This window comes from Lagopus muta, chromosome 1, assembly GCF_023343835.1.
Source record: "Lagopus muta isolate bLagMut1 chromosome 1, bLagMut1 primary, whole genome shotgun sequence".
In the NCBI taxonomy this organism is placed as follows: Eukaryota; Metazoa; Chordata; class Aves; order Galliformes; family Phasianidae; genus Lagopus; species Lagopus muta.
In genome coordinates, this window is record NC_064433.1 from 191,037,077 (window position 1) to 191,052,710 (window position 15,634).

The 15,634-nt window shown below is 44.4% G+C and overlaps 1 protein-coding gene across 2 annotated transcripts in view; it reads left to right on the plus strand.

Annotated features, from left to right (window-relative positions):
* Positions 1–15,634, plus strand: part of INTS4 (integrator complex subunit 4) — a 36,217-nt gene that overhangs the window by 1,944 nt on the left and 18,639 nt on the right. For both annotated transcript variants that reach the window (XM_048933334.1, XM_048933333.1), the window contains exons 3-12: positions 3,472–3,589; positions 4,316–4,422; positions 4,925–5,110; positions 6,564–6,614; positions 7,697–7,785; positions 8,044–8,164; positions 8,633–8,704; positions 9,314–9,488; positions 11,663–11,868; positions 13,825–13,967. In XM_048933334.1, the coding sequence (XP_048789291.1) occupies positions 3,472–3,589; positions 4,316–4,422; positions 4,925–5,110; positions 6,564–6,614; positions 7,697–7,785; positions 8,044–8,164; positions 8,633–8,704; positions 9,314–9,488; positions 11,663–11,868; positions 13,825–13,967 (1,268 nt within the window). The remainder of the gene's footprint in view (positions 1–3,471; positions 3,590–4,315; positions 4,423–4,924; positions 5,111–6,563; positions 6,615–7,696; positions 7,786–8,043; positions 8,165–8,632; positions 8,705–9,313; positions 9,489–11,662; positions 11,869–13,824; positions 13,968–15,634) is intronic.

The following is a 15,634-nucleotide window of genomic DNA, read 5'->3' on the forward strand; positions in this document are numbered from 1 at the left end:
GACTAGTCTGATAGATGAGGGAAGGGCTGTTGATGTAGTCTTCCTAGACTTCAGCAAAGCCTTTGACATGGTCCCTCACAGGCTTCTTCTGGGGAAACTGGCTGCCCATGGTCTGAACAGATATGTATTTCTTTGGGTAAGGAACTGGCTACAGGGCCGTGCCCAGCGGGTCGTGGTGAATGGAGTGAAGTCCAGCTGGCAACCTGTTTCAAGTGGAGTCCCCCAGGGGTCAGTGCTGGGGCCCATCTTGTTTAATATCTTTATTGATGACCTTGATGAGGGGATTGAGTGCACCCTCAGCAAGTTTGCAGATGACACCAAGCTGGGAGGTGGTGTTGATCTGCCTGGGGACAGGGTGGCCCTTCAGAGGGATTTAGACAGGCTGAACCACTGGGCTGAGGTGAATGGGATGAGGTTCAGCAAGGCCAAGTGTCAGGTTCTGCACTTTGGGCACAACATCCCCATGCAGTGCTATAAGCTTGGGGATAAGTGGCTGGATGAGTGTGAAGAAGAGAAGGACCTGGGGGTGTTGGTTGGTGCTTGGCTGAACATGAGCCGACAGTGTGCCCAGGTGGCCAGGAGGGCCAACAGCATCCTGGCCTGCATTAGAAACAGTGTGGCCAGCAGGAGCAGGGAGGTGAGCATCCCCTGTACTCAGCTCTGGTGAGGCTGCACCTCGAACTGTAGTGAGGAGCCCAAAACTGAACTGTGTTCAGTTTTGGGCTCCTCACTACAGGAAAGATGTTGAAGTCCTGGAGCGTGTCCAGAGAAGGGCAACAAAACTGGTAAAGGGTCTGGAGCACAGGGCTGATGAGGAGCGGCTGAGGGAGCTGGGATTGTTTAGTCTGGAGAAGAGGAGGCTCAGGGGAGACCTCATTGCTCTCTACAACCTCCTGAAGGAAGGCTGTGGTGAAGAGGGATTTGGCCTCTTCTCCTAGGCAATGAGCAGGACACGGGGCAATGGCCGCAAGTTATATCAGAGGAGGTTTAGGTTGGACATAAGGAAGAACTTTTCCTCTCAGAGAGTAGTCAGGCACTGCAATGGCTGCACAGGGAGGTGGTGGAGTCACCATCCCTGGCAGTGTTCAAGAGGCATCTGGATGAGGAGCTACGAGATGTGGTTTGGTGCTTGTGGTGGCAGTGGTGATGAGGAGACGGTTGGACTAGATGATCTTGCAGGTCATTTCCAACCTTGTGATTCTATGATTCTATTACGTGGTCAGTGGGCATGGTGGGACGGGCTGGGGTTGGACTTGGTGATCTTAGAGGTCTTTTCCAACTTTAATGATTCCATGATTCCTGCAGGTGATCTGCATGATTAGTTTGCATCAGCTTAACAAGGAGCAGACAGCATGACAAGAAGTTTTCCAAGTAACCCAGCTGTCCAAAGCTGGCTCAACTTTATCTAAATCCTGCTTAATTTCTTTTAAGAGTATGGAAATTTTTTAGCTATAGCTTACAATGCAGACCACTTCTAAATGACACTGCTGAAAAGCAGAAGTGGTAGACTTTTTTTTTTTTTTCTTCAACCAACAAAAAATTCTGAACAACAAGATAAAAGAATAGATGCTTTATGCTGTCCAGATATTGATCCTTCACTTGATAACTCAAATTTGATTGTTGCTAACAGAGATATATGCTATTTCTTGTAAACGTCCTTCTGCTATTCTTTCTTTTCTTTTCTATTGGATCTTCTCTACTTTCATAGAATGGCTTGGGTTGGAAAGAACCTCAAGGATCATCAAGCTCCACCCCCCCTGCAGCATCCAGGGCCACCAACCACCATATCTAATATTAGACCAGGCTGCCCAGGGCCCCATCCACCCTGGCCTTGAACACCTCCAGGGATGGACGGGGCATCTGCAACCTCTGAGCAGCTGTTCCAGCACCTCACCACTCTCTAAAGAACTTCCCCCTGACATCCAACCCAAATCTTCCCTTCTTCAACTTCAAACCATTTCCCCTTGTTCTGCTGTCATCTCCCCTTTCCAAGAGCTGACTCCCCTCCTGTTTGTAGGCTCCCCTTAGGTACCGAAAAGCTTTGAATTGATGCTAGAGCTGTAAGGATTTTGTCAGTCTCTGTACTTGTTGTTGGAGTGTGACTGACTGTTGTTATTGTTCCTTGTTTCCTTTACAATATGATGGGCAAACAGGACAGTTTGGGATCTGCCCTCTGAAAAGCATCAGAAAAATCATCTGCCGCTTCCTCTTCCTCTATGCTTTTCTGACAGTTTGCTGACAGTTGGATCACTGTCTCTGGGCTGGTGGCACAGATTGAGCTGGTTGTTGCTGGCAGAAATGGTGTGCCATCAGACAGTGCCTGAATGGATCCCAGAGGGCTCCTTCCAACTGTTGAGGGTTGTTGGGTTGAGGGGTTAGAGATGCAGTGACTTAGGGGCCTGCTGCTGCTCTTGGAATCTCTCCTAAACGCTGTTGAAAGGTGTCATTGCTGTGATAAGAGAGGTGCAGAATTGCAGGGCTGAATACAGAGGTGCATTGGAGAGAGCTGAGTGTAAAATCCAGACTCCTTTGTGTCCTGCCTTCTGTTGGGTATCCATGCAATGTGAGGATGGAAGAGGGCTCCCAATTAGGACTGAAGTGCTGAGTGCACAGGTCTATGGAATACTCCTATTTACAGCCCTTCAAAATGCATGAGCTCTTAAAGAACTTAAAATTAATGATAATTTGTGAAGCTTATTTATGTAATCACCACATGTGACAGCATTTAGAGATGTATCAGCTAACATGTGCTCCTATTTATTTTTTTTTAACCTTGCTGCCTTGGGTTTGTTTGCTTTGTATCTTTCTATCTTATATCTGCTTATATCTTTCTAGCAGGATTCCTCCTTGCTGTGAACTTTTTCTCTAGGTGATGGAGCCCAACGCTTAGCTGAAATCCAAAGACCATCAGTGTCAGTTCATCTTCTAAAATCCTCCCATTTGTTTATTTTAACTTACAGGATAGGAACATTTAACAGGGAGTTTTTCAGAATCCTGAAACTCTGATTATTTAAACTTTTATTTTCAAACAGTAATGAGTAATTACTCAGAAATTAAGTGGTAAAAGAGTTAATTTGTAGTGTAGTGGAAGCTGCAAGAGGAACATTTTGGTGTGATCGACTTACTGCAAGGTGGAGCATAGAGGAGGAAGGAACCTTATGGCAAAGTTTGGTCCCCTGTGCTGAAACGTGAGTGGATCCTGCCTCCCTGCAGAGTGTTTTGCTCTCCCAGCTGAAAAATGAGAGAATAATAGAATTGCCTGAGTTGAAAAGGACCACAGTGCTCATCCAGTTCCAACCTCTTGCTGTGTGCAGGTCACCAACAGCAGACCAGGCTGCCCAGAGCCACATCCAGCCTGGCCTTGAATGCCTGCAGGGATGGGGCATCCACAGCCTCCTTGGGCAACCTGTTCCAGTGCCTCACCACCCTCTGGGGGAAAACTTGCTCCTCATATCTGTTGCTTCCTTCCAGGAGAATGATGCTTCTGTAAGACTGAAGATTGCTTCCTTGCTGGGTTTGTTATCGAAGACTCCAGGATTTTCCCCAGACTGCATTGTGGATGATGCCATTAACACACTTCAGAATGAGAGTAAGTTGAGTTTTTTCAGATGCCTTTCAGGCCTTGCTTGAAGTGGAATCTTGTTAGGAGCATTGTTTTTCCTTAGTGTACTGCAAAGCAGCTCATCAGGGCATTAGTGTAATAACATTGGTTTTCTAATAGACAGTGAAGTACAGGTGATTCTGTTTGTGTCTTCATTGAAGTCCGTTTTTATTTTCTGTTTTATAGAATCATAGAATCATAGAATCACTAAGGTTGGAAAAGACCTAAAAGATCACCCAGTCCAACCGTTCACCTATTCCCAATAGCTCCTACTAAACCATGTCCCTCAACACAACATCCAGTCTTTCCTTGAACATATTCATAACATATTCTTTCTTTGAAAATATTCACTGCTTGTATGTTCTTGATGAAGTTTAATTTTATTTTAGTATCACTTAGTGACAGGTGAATCGTAGAATGGCTTGGGATGGAAGGGACCTCAAAGATCATCAAGCTCCAATCCCCCTGCTGCAGTCAGGTCTACCAGCCTCCAGATCTGGTACTAAACCAGGTTGCCCAGGGCCCCATCCAGCCTGGCCTGGTACCAAGGTGATTGATGGCTTTAGTATGTTATCTGCAAGGAGAAGCCAAGGAAACTGGGCTTCTTTTCTCCTCTGAAGGAAAAGGCTCCAGGAGGACCTTCCAACCAGAGTGATTCTGTGGTTCTGGAGCTCAGCAAAGAGGTGCATAACCTTTCCCTGCTTTGTTTTGCAGAGTCTCACCAAGTCCTTGCTCAGCTGCTGGACACCCTGCTGGTGATTGGCACAAAGCTCCCAGAGAACCCATCTGTCAGGATGAGGCTGGTGGAGGTAGCTTGCAAGGTAAGGCTGCCTCCCTGAGGACATCAGTACTGCTGAAGGGCAAAGCTCTGCTCTTGCATGCTGAATTTGGATTCAGTCTGTTTTGGGAGAGAGCTCAAGGTACTAAATTTTGAAGGAGAGCAACTTGAAACCAAATGTGTTGTGAGCACAGCACTGGGTGCAGTTGACAAGTCTGTAAACAACACTGGATTCACTGCTCTCTCAGTTACTGCCTCTTCCTTCGTATGCTTTTGTAAGCATGTCTGCTTTCTGTAGCTGTTATTTAGAAACACTCTTCCTGTTAATAAGTTATTGATAGAAAGCATTAAGCAAATGTGTTAATAATCTGTTTGAATATTTATCTCTGCCAGAGGAAAAAGTACGTTGTCAGTATTTACTTAATCTTGTTCTACTCAAATATTAACATTTCATAATTGCTGAGAATTTTACTCTGGCTGTTTTGAAGAGAGAAAAGAACAATTTAAAAACCCAGTTAGATCTTTTCTTCTCTTGTGTCCCATAGCACCTGACAGATTCTTCCCACGGTGTAAGAAATAAGTGTCTTCAGTTAATTGGCTGTCTTGGACCGGTGGAAAAAGGTGTTGCAAAAGAAGCTGAAAGCCAGGCTGCCAAAGATGTCCAGAAGATCATAGGAGATCATTTTAATGACCAGGACCCTCGTGTTAGAACAGCAGCTATAAAAGCCATGGTAAGGAGTGCTGGTGTGATGGAAGAAATTGTTTGGGGTTTGGTAAGAAAGATGGGAAGGATGTGAAAATTAATCCAGAGGGGTTTGGACTAAAGCTGACTTGAACTAGTGCCAGTTTAACATATCAAAATTACTTGGAGAAATAAGGTAAGTTATGAATAGAAGAAGTTCATGAGATCTCAGAGTGATTCATAATGATATGTTAAGGCAGTATGGTTAGGTTGCAGTTGGACTTGATGATCTTGAAGGTCTTTTCCACCCTGAGCAATTCTGTGATTCAATGAGATCTGCTTCTGCTGTAGCTGAAGAAGCGTTTTAATTTAGGATATCGTGGTATGATTGCAGGTAAGGTCTAGTGAGAAGTCTGCATTTCTTGATTCAGGGTCGGTTGCCACAATAATAAGCCCCTATTCAGCATTTAATAGAAAACTGATTGTGACAGGAAACCTTGTGTGTTTAAATCTGAAAACTTGTGTGCTTTTTTTTTTTTTGGCAATGTTTTGGTTACTGATTTTCATGTGGGATTCAGCAAATTCAGAACTTTCTAGCTTTGCAGCAATAGAAGCATAGGCAGTGCATTAAGAACTTTGCTTAGTGTGAGTTCCTGTGACTGTATGGGGGTGTAGCACTTTCTCTGCTACTCTTAAAAGTTTATAGAGTTACCCCATCTAAGCTGATGGTGATCAAAGGTATTTGAACTGACACCATTGAACTGTGAAGAAGGAAACAAGATGCATTAGAGAGGATCAGACTGTGTGAGTCTGTCTGGGATCTCCCTCTGCTGGAGGCTGCACTCATCCTTCATTTTCATTCTATTTTGTTGCTTTCTTTTTTTTTTCATAGAACTTCTTACACCTGCCACCATTTCTGCAATGACACTGAATCAAATCCATAGCAAGATTTATGACCTTCAATTTAATAGTTTCACTACAATGTCAGCTGTTTTGCTTTAGTTTGGAGCTTGGAAGCATCCTGAGTGAATTCAGGGTCCCTCACTGTTCCTAGGGTTTTTAATCACAGTTTTTCCTTGCTACTGTGTTGTTTATGTTAGGAGTGTTTAGTAGGGCAGGTTTTGCTGTTCCTCTGGCTGTGAAAATGCACTGGTGGTGCTGCTTTTGGGTCCATGTCTCAGGGAGTGGTTGAAACTGGCCAGTGCTGAAAAATTGCTTGAAGGCTGAGAGAATGGGCAGAGTGTTCATATGAACTGTATTTTCCTAAGCAATCAAAGTGTAAGTGGCTGTGAAGTTTAAGGTTACACTGAAGTCAAGGTTTTCTTTAAGATACAGCCAAGCTTGAGAAACAGCTGAATTACAATAACAGTTGAGAAATGCAAGCAATTAATTTTATGCAAAGCAGGAAAAACAGTGATGAAAACTTATTGTGTGTTACTTAAAACCATCGTTTGATTTCATTGTTGTTTCTTTCTTTTGTTGTTCTGGTTTTCCCCCCATAGCTTCAGCTTCACGAGAGAGGACTGAAACTGCAGCAGGCCATTTATGGTCAGGTAAAACCTCATTTTTGTTGCTATTTATTTTGTGTTGGTTTGCATACTTTGCTTTTCATGATTCTGGGACGTCGTGCTTCGAGAGGTGGAAGGCTCTGAACAGAGGGAGGGCATTTTATGTGCATGCTGTGTGTTCTTTGCAGTGCCACATGGCAGCAAATAAAAATGAGCTTTACAACTTCAAGTGCACTAATGTGTGTGCTGTGACTGAAATTGATTGTTTGCTGGGGGGAGATGAGCATAGGAGGTGCAAGGCATTGCATAATTCTTACTGTCATCTTGCAATCTCAGTGTTAAATCCTTGTGCATTGGAGGGTGTTACGTGAGAGGGAATGGCCTCAAGTTGTGCCAGGAGAGGTTCAGGCTGGGTATTAGGAGAAATCTTGTCTCTGAAGGAGTAATCAGGCACTGGCACAGGCTGCCCAGAGAGGTGGTGGAGGCGCTGTCCCTGGAGGTGCTCAAGAACTGTGTGGATGTGGTCAGTGGTGGGAGTGGGGTTGGACTTTGTCTTCTTGAAGGTCTTTTCCAACCTTCATGATTCTACTATTCTGTGGCTGTTTGTTACAGAATCATGGAGTGGTGTAGGCTGGCAAGAAACTTGAGAGACCATCATCTCATTGCAAATCCCCTGTTATGGACCAGAACATCTTTTGCTAATCAGGTTGCTCAAAGCCTCATCCAGCCTGGCCTTGAACATTGCCCAGGGATGGGGCATCCCCAGCTTCTTTGGGCCAGTGCCTCACCACCCACATAGTAAAGAACTTCTTCCTTGCATCTGCTCTAAATCTCTGCTGTTTTAGTTTAAATCCATCACCCTTTGTCCTGGCAAAAAGGTTGCAGAGCTGCAGGCTGTATCAGATTACTCTTAGGAAATGTTCATGCTTTGTGTTGCCTGCAGAGTACGGGCAGTTTTGGAGCTATACCTCATGTGGTTAACAGTCTTCATTAGGATGATCAAACTTGGAAATACTTGTTAGTAGAAGGGAAGATTTAATTTGTCCTTATTTATGATCTGAACTGATATGTGCTAAGGATCATAAATCAGTGGAAATTGATTATATTGGCTGCAAATCTTCTTTCAGGCTTGCAAGCTGTTGGCAGACGATTATGAACAAGTGCGCAGTGCTGCAGTTCAGCTAATTTGGGTCCTCAGTCAACTGTACCCTGAAAGGTATGTGCTGTACACAGAGGGACTCAACGGTGCCACTGCAGTATCTTAATCTTGGGTGTTTTGTGCCAGAAAGTCTCAGGAGAAGCAGTTAGAGGAATGCTGTGTACCAGCTGCTGACACTTGATGAGAACGCATTCATTCGATTGAAGTTTTTGTTCCTGATGCTTACTGTGTGTTGATGGGAATTCAGCACAGCTCTTAGTTGTATGCCATGCTGGATGAAGCCAGCAAACTGACTGACTTTTTTTCCTCTGCTAGCATTGTCCCCATTCCTTCTTCTAATGAAGAGATTCGGTTGGTTGATGATGCGTTTGGGAAAATTTGCCACATGGTTAGCGATGGTTCCTGGGTTGTGAGAGTACAAGCTGCCAAGTTATTGGTAAGTCTCATCCTTCTCTGAGGGGTTCACGTTGCACTACTTAACTCTTTAAAAAGAAATGGGGAGGAATTTGGAAACTGCTCACATAAATTCATGTCAGAATTCGAAGCAGGAGAAAAGCTGAGTGTGGGGTGTTGGCTTTGTTTCTCTTGGCTGAACGCTGTGGTGATTCCCTCCTTGAGATTGCAGGGTTGGTATCCCTAAAACAAGTACTTGGAATAACTGCCCCCCAGCACATTTTAACAACTGAACCCAGTAAAGTCTGTATTAGATTCAGTGAGAAAATAAGCTGTTCTGATAATCCTCAGCAAACTCTGATGTAGAGTTTGAGTGTTGAGCACCATGTGAAGCTATTAGAAAGGACAAATATTGTCAGGCCCTGAGTTGGGATATATCCAGAAATTGTGTGGTGAAATTTAGAGTAATCCTCTTGCTTCCTTTTGATGGATGTTTCTTTTTTTTCTTTAGGGTTCTATGCAACAAGTGAGCTCTCATTTCTTAGAGCAGACCCTTGACAAGAAGCTCATGTCAGATCTGCGGGTACGTAAACACTCAGTGCTGGAGTTGTTTTGGCTGTGTGTAGAGTACTCAAATCACACAACAGGTGTGGAAATGCAGAGCCTGTTTGCTTAGCACGTCCTTGCCTCAGGGCTGCTGAGAGTTAATTGATGATGACAGGTTTTCTGTTAGATTAAAGTCAGTGAAGCAATTGCCAGTTTTAGATTTCATTAACCGAGCTGTGTAATGAAGAGCTTGAGGCCATTCAGGTTTTGTGGATGAGAGGTAAATGTTTGCGTTCCTCTGACGGCCATTTGGCTCTAAGCTTTATTGTGTACAGAAAGTTGGCATCCTGGTTTTGGCAGCAAACTTACTGCAGCATCCTGCAAGAGCTCTCTGGTAGTCATCTCCCATCCTAGGAGCAGTGAGTAGCTGGAGAATGGGGCCCTTGTGCAAAAAGCTTTTCAGTAAAACTCCTTCCTGAAGCAACTTTCTGAAGGTATTACATTCAGTTTCTCAGGCCTACAAAATAGTAAGGAGGCAAGAGCTTCCAGCTATGCCTGTTTTAAAATTCAGAAAACCATTTGCTGTTCTGATCAGTCACCTTTCATGTTTCCCATGGTTGTAACTGTGAGAAATGTATTTGGGCAGAGGAAGCGCACGGCGCACGAGCGAGCCAAGGAGCTCTACAGCTCTGGGGAGTTCTCAAGTGGCAGAAAATGGGGAGATGATGCTCCCAAAGAAGAAATCGATACAGGTGCTGTGAACCTGATTGAATCAGGAGCTTGTGGAGCCTTTGTTCACGGTCTGGAAGATGAAATGTATGGTAAGTGTTAATGCGGTGACTGCATTGCTTGGGATATATGGAGGGGCCTTTTGTCTGTTTGGGGGTCAGGAGGTTAGAACCTTTGTGTTGGGAGGCACACCACGTCCTTCAAGATGTTTCAGAATCCAATGAACACAAGTTTTCTTACAAATTCCAATCTCAGGTTGTGCCTAGCCAGCTAATGCCCATTTCTTCCTAGCTAGTGGTACTTTCGGGTTAATTAGTTGCTTCTCATCAGGTCTGGCTTTCCTAATGAAGTAAAAGACAAGTTCCATCTCACAGGGGGCTGCATAGGCCAAGCTCCTCTTGGTCCCTGCTGGCATGAATGTTCTTGGGCAGTTGGAACATGTTTTACTTGAAAATTAATGACTGGATTCTTGTGTTTTCAGATACATAGATTTCAGGTGAGGGCTTGTTTATGTCATGTTATTGTAGCTCTGTTTCTTGAATGGAAATGCCTGCATTTCACCATCACATTTACCTGCTCTGTGGTGCTGTTGCACCAGGTCTCATGGTCTTGCTGTGATGGATGTGGAGGCCTTTGTCTCACCCATTCCAGCAGATTATATCTGGCCTGCTCTTTTAAACAGGGGAAATTATGAGTGTCAAATAGGAACACAAGCATTCTTCAGCTTCTGAGCATGGCTGTAGCGCTGCCTGTGTTGATGATCTCAGGAATGTCTGTGTTCAGCCTTTTCTAGCCCAGCTTTCCTCTGTGTAGAGCAAAGGTTTGCAAAAGCTATCGAGAGCCATGAAGAGGTGCAGCTCTAATGTCGTTCCTGAATTCAATTTTAAACCTTGCTGGAAGGATGGCAGTAAAGAAGTCAGCAGAAAAACACCATAACAAAAATATCTCTGTAAGCTGTGGTGTAAAAGTTGATTTATTATTCTGTGACTCCTGCAAATTAAACCACGTTTTCCCAATAGCTGCACTCTCCCTGAAGCTCGAGCACGCAGCCTTGTTTCTTTCTGACTGACAGTGTGGCTCAATCCATTGTCTGTGAAGCATTCTCCAGTTTGATTATGGGGGAATGTCAGTAAAATGGGCAGATGTGGAAAATAACCAGAACTCTGAAGAGTGTACATATGTCTCCATGGTGGTATTTTAAATACTGCTGAGCTGTATTCTTCCTTACCCACGGCGCTGCTTCGTTTCTTCAATTCCATCCTGTAACTTCAATCTAAATGAATGTGTCAGCTCATGAATGCACTATTGGCAAATGTTTTCTTGGGGCTTTTTCTTCTCTAATGCCTCTAACAGCACCGTGGTCTTAATGACCATGGAGACTCAGCGTTGTGACACGGGCTTTGTTCTGTGGAAGTGGAAGGCTCGCTGTGTTTGCATTTCTCTGCTTAATCAGAATCATCAGGAATCAAAATGTTCTTTAAGAACAATAGGCCTAAACGTTACACGCAAGTTGAAATGAATGTTTGCAAGATGAGCTAATTTGAATGAAAAGTAGAAGTATGTTTTAAACAGTGTTTGCAAGACGTCTAATTAATCTTCCCTTTTATGATCCCAGCACATGAATGTTATGGAAGCTAGCAGGAATGGCTGTGGGGGGAAGAATCTTCATGCAAGTCTGTTATATTTGGGTCTTCTTTCAATTCCTACTATGGTTTACAGCAGAAACATTCTCTGGACGCCTCTGTTTATTTTTACTTTTGCTTGAATTATGAGTCATTTTGATAATTAGGGCACACCTTTGTCCTTTCTTGTGAGGAAGTCAGGAAGCAGGGAAAGCTCATTCCGTGTGCTGGTAACACACTGGTACTCTTGGGCTTTTCAGCAATTCACAAAGTGCTACGTGGCTACTTAAAAATGCAGTGAATGCTCTTAGCAATTAAAATGTCTGGAAGAATGAAGAGAGCAGTTTAATTATCTAAATTAGCTTGCTTAAGGTACCACAGTTACGGCTACGCTTGCAAAACGTGCCATGAAATGCATAACATTTATTAGCTGGATGGATGTGGCTCTGGGCAGCTTGGTCTGGTGGTTGGCAGCCCTGCACACAGCAGGGGGTTGAAACAAGATGATGATTGTGGTCCTTTTCACCCCAGGCCATTCTGTGAGCTCCTGTCCTTAGCCCAGTGCTCCACTGCTACAGGGCCTGGCTGTTGGTGGCACGTCCTCTTAAACAGCACTAATGCCTGATTTCCCCCTCTCCTAATAGAGGTGCGGATTGCTGCAGTGGAGGCCCTCTGCATGCTGGCTCAGTCCTCACCTTCTTTTGCGGAAAAATGCCTGGATTTTTTGGTGGACATGTTTAATGATGAAATTGAGGAGGTGAGGTTGCAGTCAATACACACGATGAGGAAAATTTCCAACAATATCACGCTGCGGGAGGACCAGCTGGATACTGTGTTAGCTGTTCTGGAGGTAAGGCCTTCCCAAGGGGGGAAACATTACGTTCTTGCTTTTTCTTTGTGGTGTTTTTTTTTAATAAATGATATTCAGATTAAAGGCTCGCTGTCCTTGCTAACTGCTGGTGTGTCACGTGGATTTCCTTCTGTCTCATTTTCTGGTCCATCTTTGTGACGTTTCACGTTGAATACAACTTAATTTTCTTTGTTCTACCTCTTCAGTTGTACCTTTTGTTCACTGAACAGAGCCAGCACACTGGTCTGAGATCTCTCTCTACTCTTCCAGCCCTTGATTTCTAGCGCACTCCTTGGAATAGTTTTGGCCTTTCCTGACCATCACTATCTCAGCCAGTTCCCAGCTGCACATGGTAGACAAATCTCTGCTTCTCTGGGACAATATCTCAGCCTTGGATGGTACTCAAAATGCATTCTGTGTGTCTCTTTACCCACTATTTGCTTGACCCTGTGCTACAGTGACACCCCTCAGTTGTGCTCCAGGATAAAGCAAACTAAGGCTATGTTGGATGGGGCCTCGGGCAGCCTGGTCTAGTATTAGATATGGAGGTTGGCAGCCCTGCCTGCAGCAGGGGAGTTAGAGCTTGATGGTCCCTTCCAACTCAAGCCATTCTATGGTTCTCTGATAATCTGCTTATCTGTCTGTAACAAAGGCTGTACGATACAACCTGAGATTGAAAACACAGCAATGAGTGTTGGGTGCCTCTGGTATTTGTGCATCTATTTCATATTTGTTTCACTTGGGAACCTCTGCATTAAGGTATAAACGTGTAGGGCAGTTACACTGGTGTTCCTTTTTGTGCTTTCGTTAGCTATAGATTTGTCATCTATATTACAATAGCTGAAATATGAGAATTATCACATTTTCATTGTGCTTGCTTCAGGAAGGTGCTTGCTTACTTGCTTTCTGTTTCAGCAGTAAAATCCAGCTTTTGACACCAAAATAAAGGATTTAGGAGAGCAGCATGAACTTTGGTGTCTGAATTGTTAATGGTGATGGTAACTTTTGTTTTTGTTCATCTGCTTTTCCTTTACCTGAATAACTATCAACTGCTCCTTGCTTTTTTCACCAAGCATCGCGTTCTGCATGTCGTGCTGTTGTGGTTCTCACTTCCTGTCACCTTGTACACCTCTTTGGCCCATGGTAGTCTTCTGCCTTGCTCATCTCCATTCTCCCTTCCCAGCAGTCCATGTAACACACCTGGATTATTTTATTTCCCCAGCCACTGCATCAGCCTTCAGAGCACGTCGTCTCACTCAGTGACAGCCTGCCTTGCAGCACCCAAATAAGGACCAGATGAGCGTAACCGCTGCGTTTCCCTCCTTTGTTTGTGTATGTTGGCTGTCGTTGAAGAGCCTCTACGAAGGGGGCTGCTCTTTCTTTTTGTGGAAGACAGTAATGAATGTGCTGTTGATATTTAGCAAATTATGCTTTTAAAAAAATCCTCTATTGAAATGTGTCTAAGACTTGTATCCTGTCAAATTTTCACATTCTGTCCGCCAGTGCCACAAAAATGACAGCAAGGAAGTCTATTGTATTAATTTGGAACTGCAAGGTGGTATTTGGCAGGAGGCAAGTAATGAAGCTGGAGTTCAGCCACGCTGCTTCCAGAAATACGGCTTGAAGGCTGCATAAGCTTCTCTCTGCAATATCACTGGCCTGAAGTTCAGCGTAGGTGCAGTGTGGCTTCAGAAGTGATGCATTAAGGATGTTGTCATATCAAAGCTGATGATGAGACTTGTAGCTTGTGTTATGTGGTTGTTTTTTTTTATTGTACACCTATAAACAAATAGTTGGGTCAAGTTCTTTCTATTCTCTTACTGCTCACTGATGCCTCTAGGATGAATTCAGCCAAGGAACAGGATCTCCTGCCTTTAAAATAAGTGTATACCCAGGCTTCTCTCTCTCTGAGCATTCAGAGGCTCTGATTTGAGGGTTCTTGCTTTTATTTTTTAGGATTCTTCAAGGGACATTCGAGAAGCTCTTCACGAGCTGTTGTGTTGCACCAACGTCTCAACTAAAGAAGGCATCCATCTTGCACTGGTGGAACTGCTGAAAAACCTAACCAAGTATCCCACAGACAGAGAATCCATATGGAAGTGAGCGTGATCAATGTCCTCGTGTGTCTGCTTGCTTTTCTGCTTTGTTATAAAGTGGGGCATTAATTCTATACAGACTGGAAGGAGCAATCCTTGAGAGCAGCCCTGCAGAGAAGGACCTGGGAGTCCTGGTGGGTGAAAAACGGAATGTGAGCCAGCAGTGAGCTCTTGCAGCTTGGAAAGCAAATGGGATCCTGGGCTCCATCAAAGAGGGGTGGCCAGCAGGGACAGGGAGGTGATTGTCCCCTTCTACTCTGCTCTTGTGAGGCCCCATCTGGAGTACTGGGTCCAGGTCTGCAGCCCCCAGTACAAGAGAGACAGGGAGCTGTTGGAGAAGGTCAAGAGAAGGGCCACAAAGAGGATTAGGGGACTGGAGCACCTCCCCTACAAAGACAGGCTGAGGGAGCTGGGCTTGTTCAGCCTGGAGAAAAGAAGGCTGCGGGGTGACCTCATTGCAGCCTTTCAGTGCCTAAAGGGAGCCTACAAACAGGAGGGGAATCAACTCTTTGAAAGGGTTGATAACAGCAGAGGACAAGGGGAAATGGTCTGGAGTTGAGGGAGGGAAGATTAAGGTTGGATGTCAGGGGGAAATTCTTTACAGAGAGAGTGGTGAGGTGCTGGAACAGCTGCCCAGAGAGGCTGTGGATGCCCCGTCCATCCCTGGAGGTGTTCAAGGCCAGGTTGGATGGGGCCCTGGGCAGCCTGGTCTAGGACTAAATGTGGAGGTTGGTGGCCCTGCATGTGGCAGCGGGGTTGGAGATTCATGGTCCTTGAGGTCCCTTCCAACCCTGGCCATTCTGTGATTAACCAAACATTGAACTAGCTAAGGAGGTAACAGCACTAAGGTTATTCTGTTAGAATCACAGAATCACGAGGTTGGAAAGGACCTATAAGATCACTTAGTCCAACCATCCTTCTGTTACCATTGCTACCACAAGCCACTAAATCAAATCTTTTAGCTCCTCATGCAGACAGTTATTCTGTATTATTATTATTCTGCAAATACTTGGAATAGCAGGTGTGTACATAGATTGTATGTGTTCCTGACTGACATAGAGACACTGTACTGTTCTTGCTTGCCAGTGTTGCTGGTGGTCATTCAGAACTGATGACCGTGGAAGGAAAACCTTATTGAAAGCAAAGCATTCTCAGAGTTTCCAGAAAAGGTTCTTCCAACTTTTAGTAGGAAACATCATCTATTCCACATAACTAATGTTTTGTGCTCCATGACATGGCAATATTCTCTAGCAGTTGCTTGTGCTGATTGTGAGAAGTGGGCTGGCTAAGGGTATTGTGCTCTTGGAGGGATTCTTTTCGTCTGTGAGTGAAAATAATGAGCGTTTTGGGGGTTTGGGGTTGTTTAATGGAGGCAACAAAGGAAGCAATGCTTCCACACGCGTGGTTTGAGATGGAATTGTTGGTTATTATTGGAAGCTCTTTTTTTTTGGGTCTTCTTTTTCTTCTAGTGTATTCTTACAGTGCTGTTGGAGTTTGGATTTCTGGATCTTGTTTTGTGGTCCTTTTACCTCCTCACACTTCTAGCTTTTCTGAACAAAAAAATATATGTGCTTGTTAGCATTTAACTTGCAAGTTTTCCTTAGGTTGTGTGCCTGCAGGTGTTAACTGTCTCTTGGATGGCTTAAGTGAACAGATTTTATCCTGAAGAG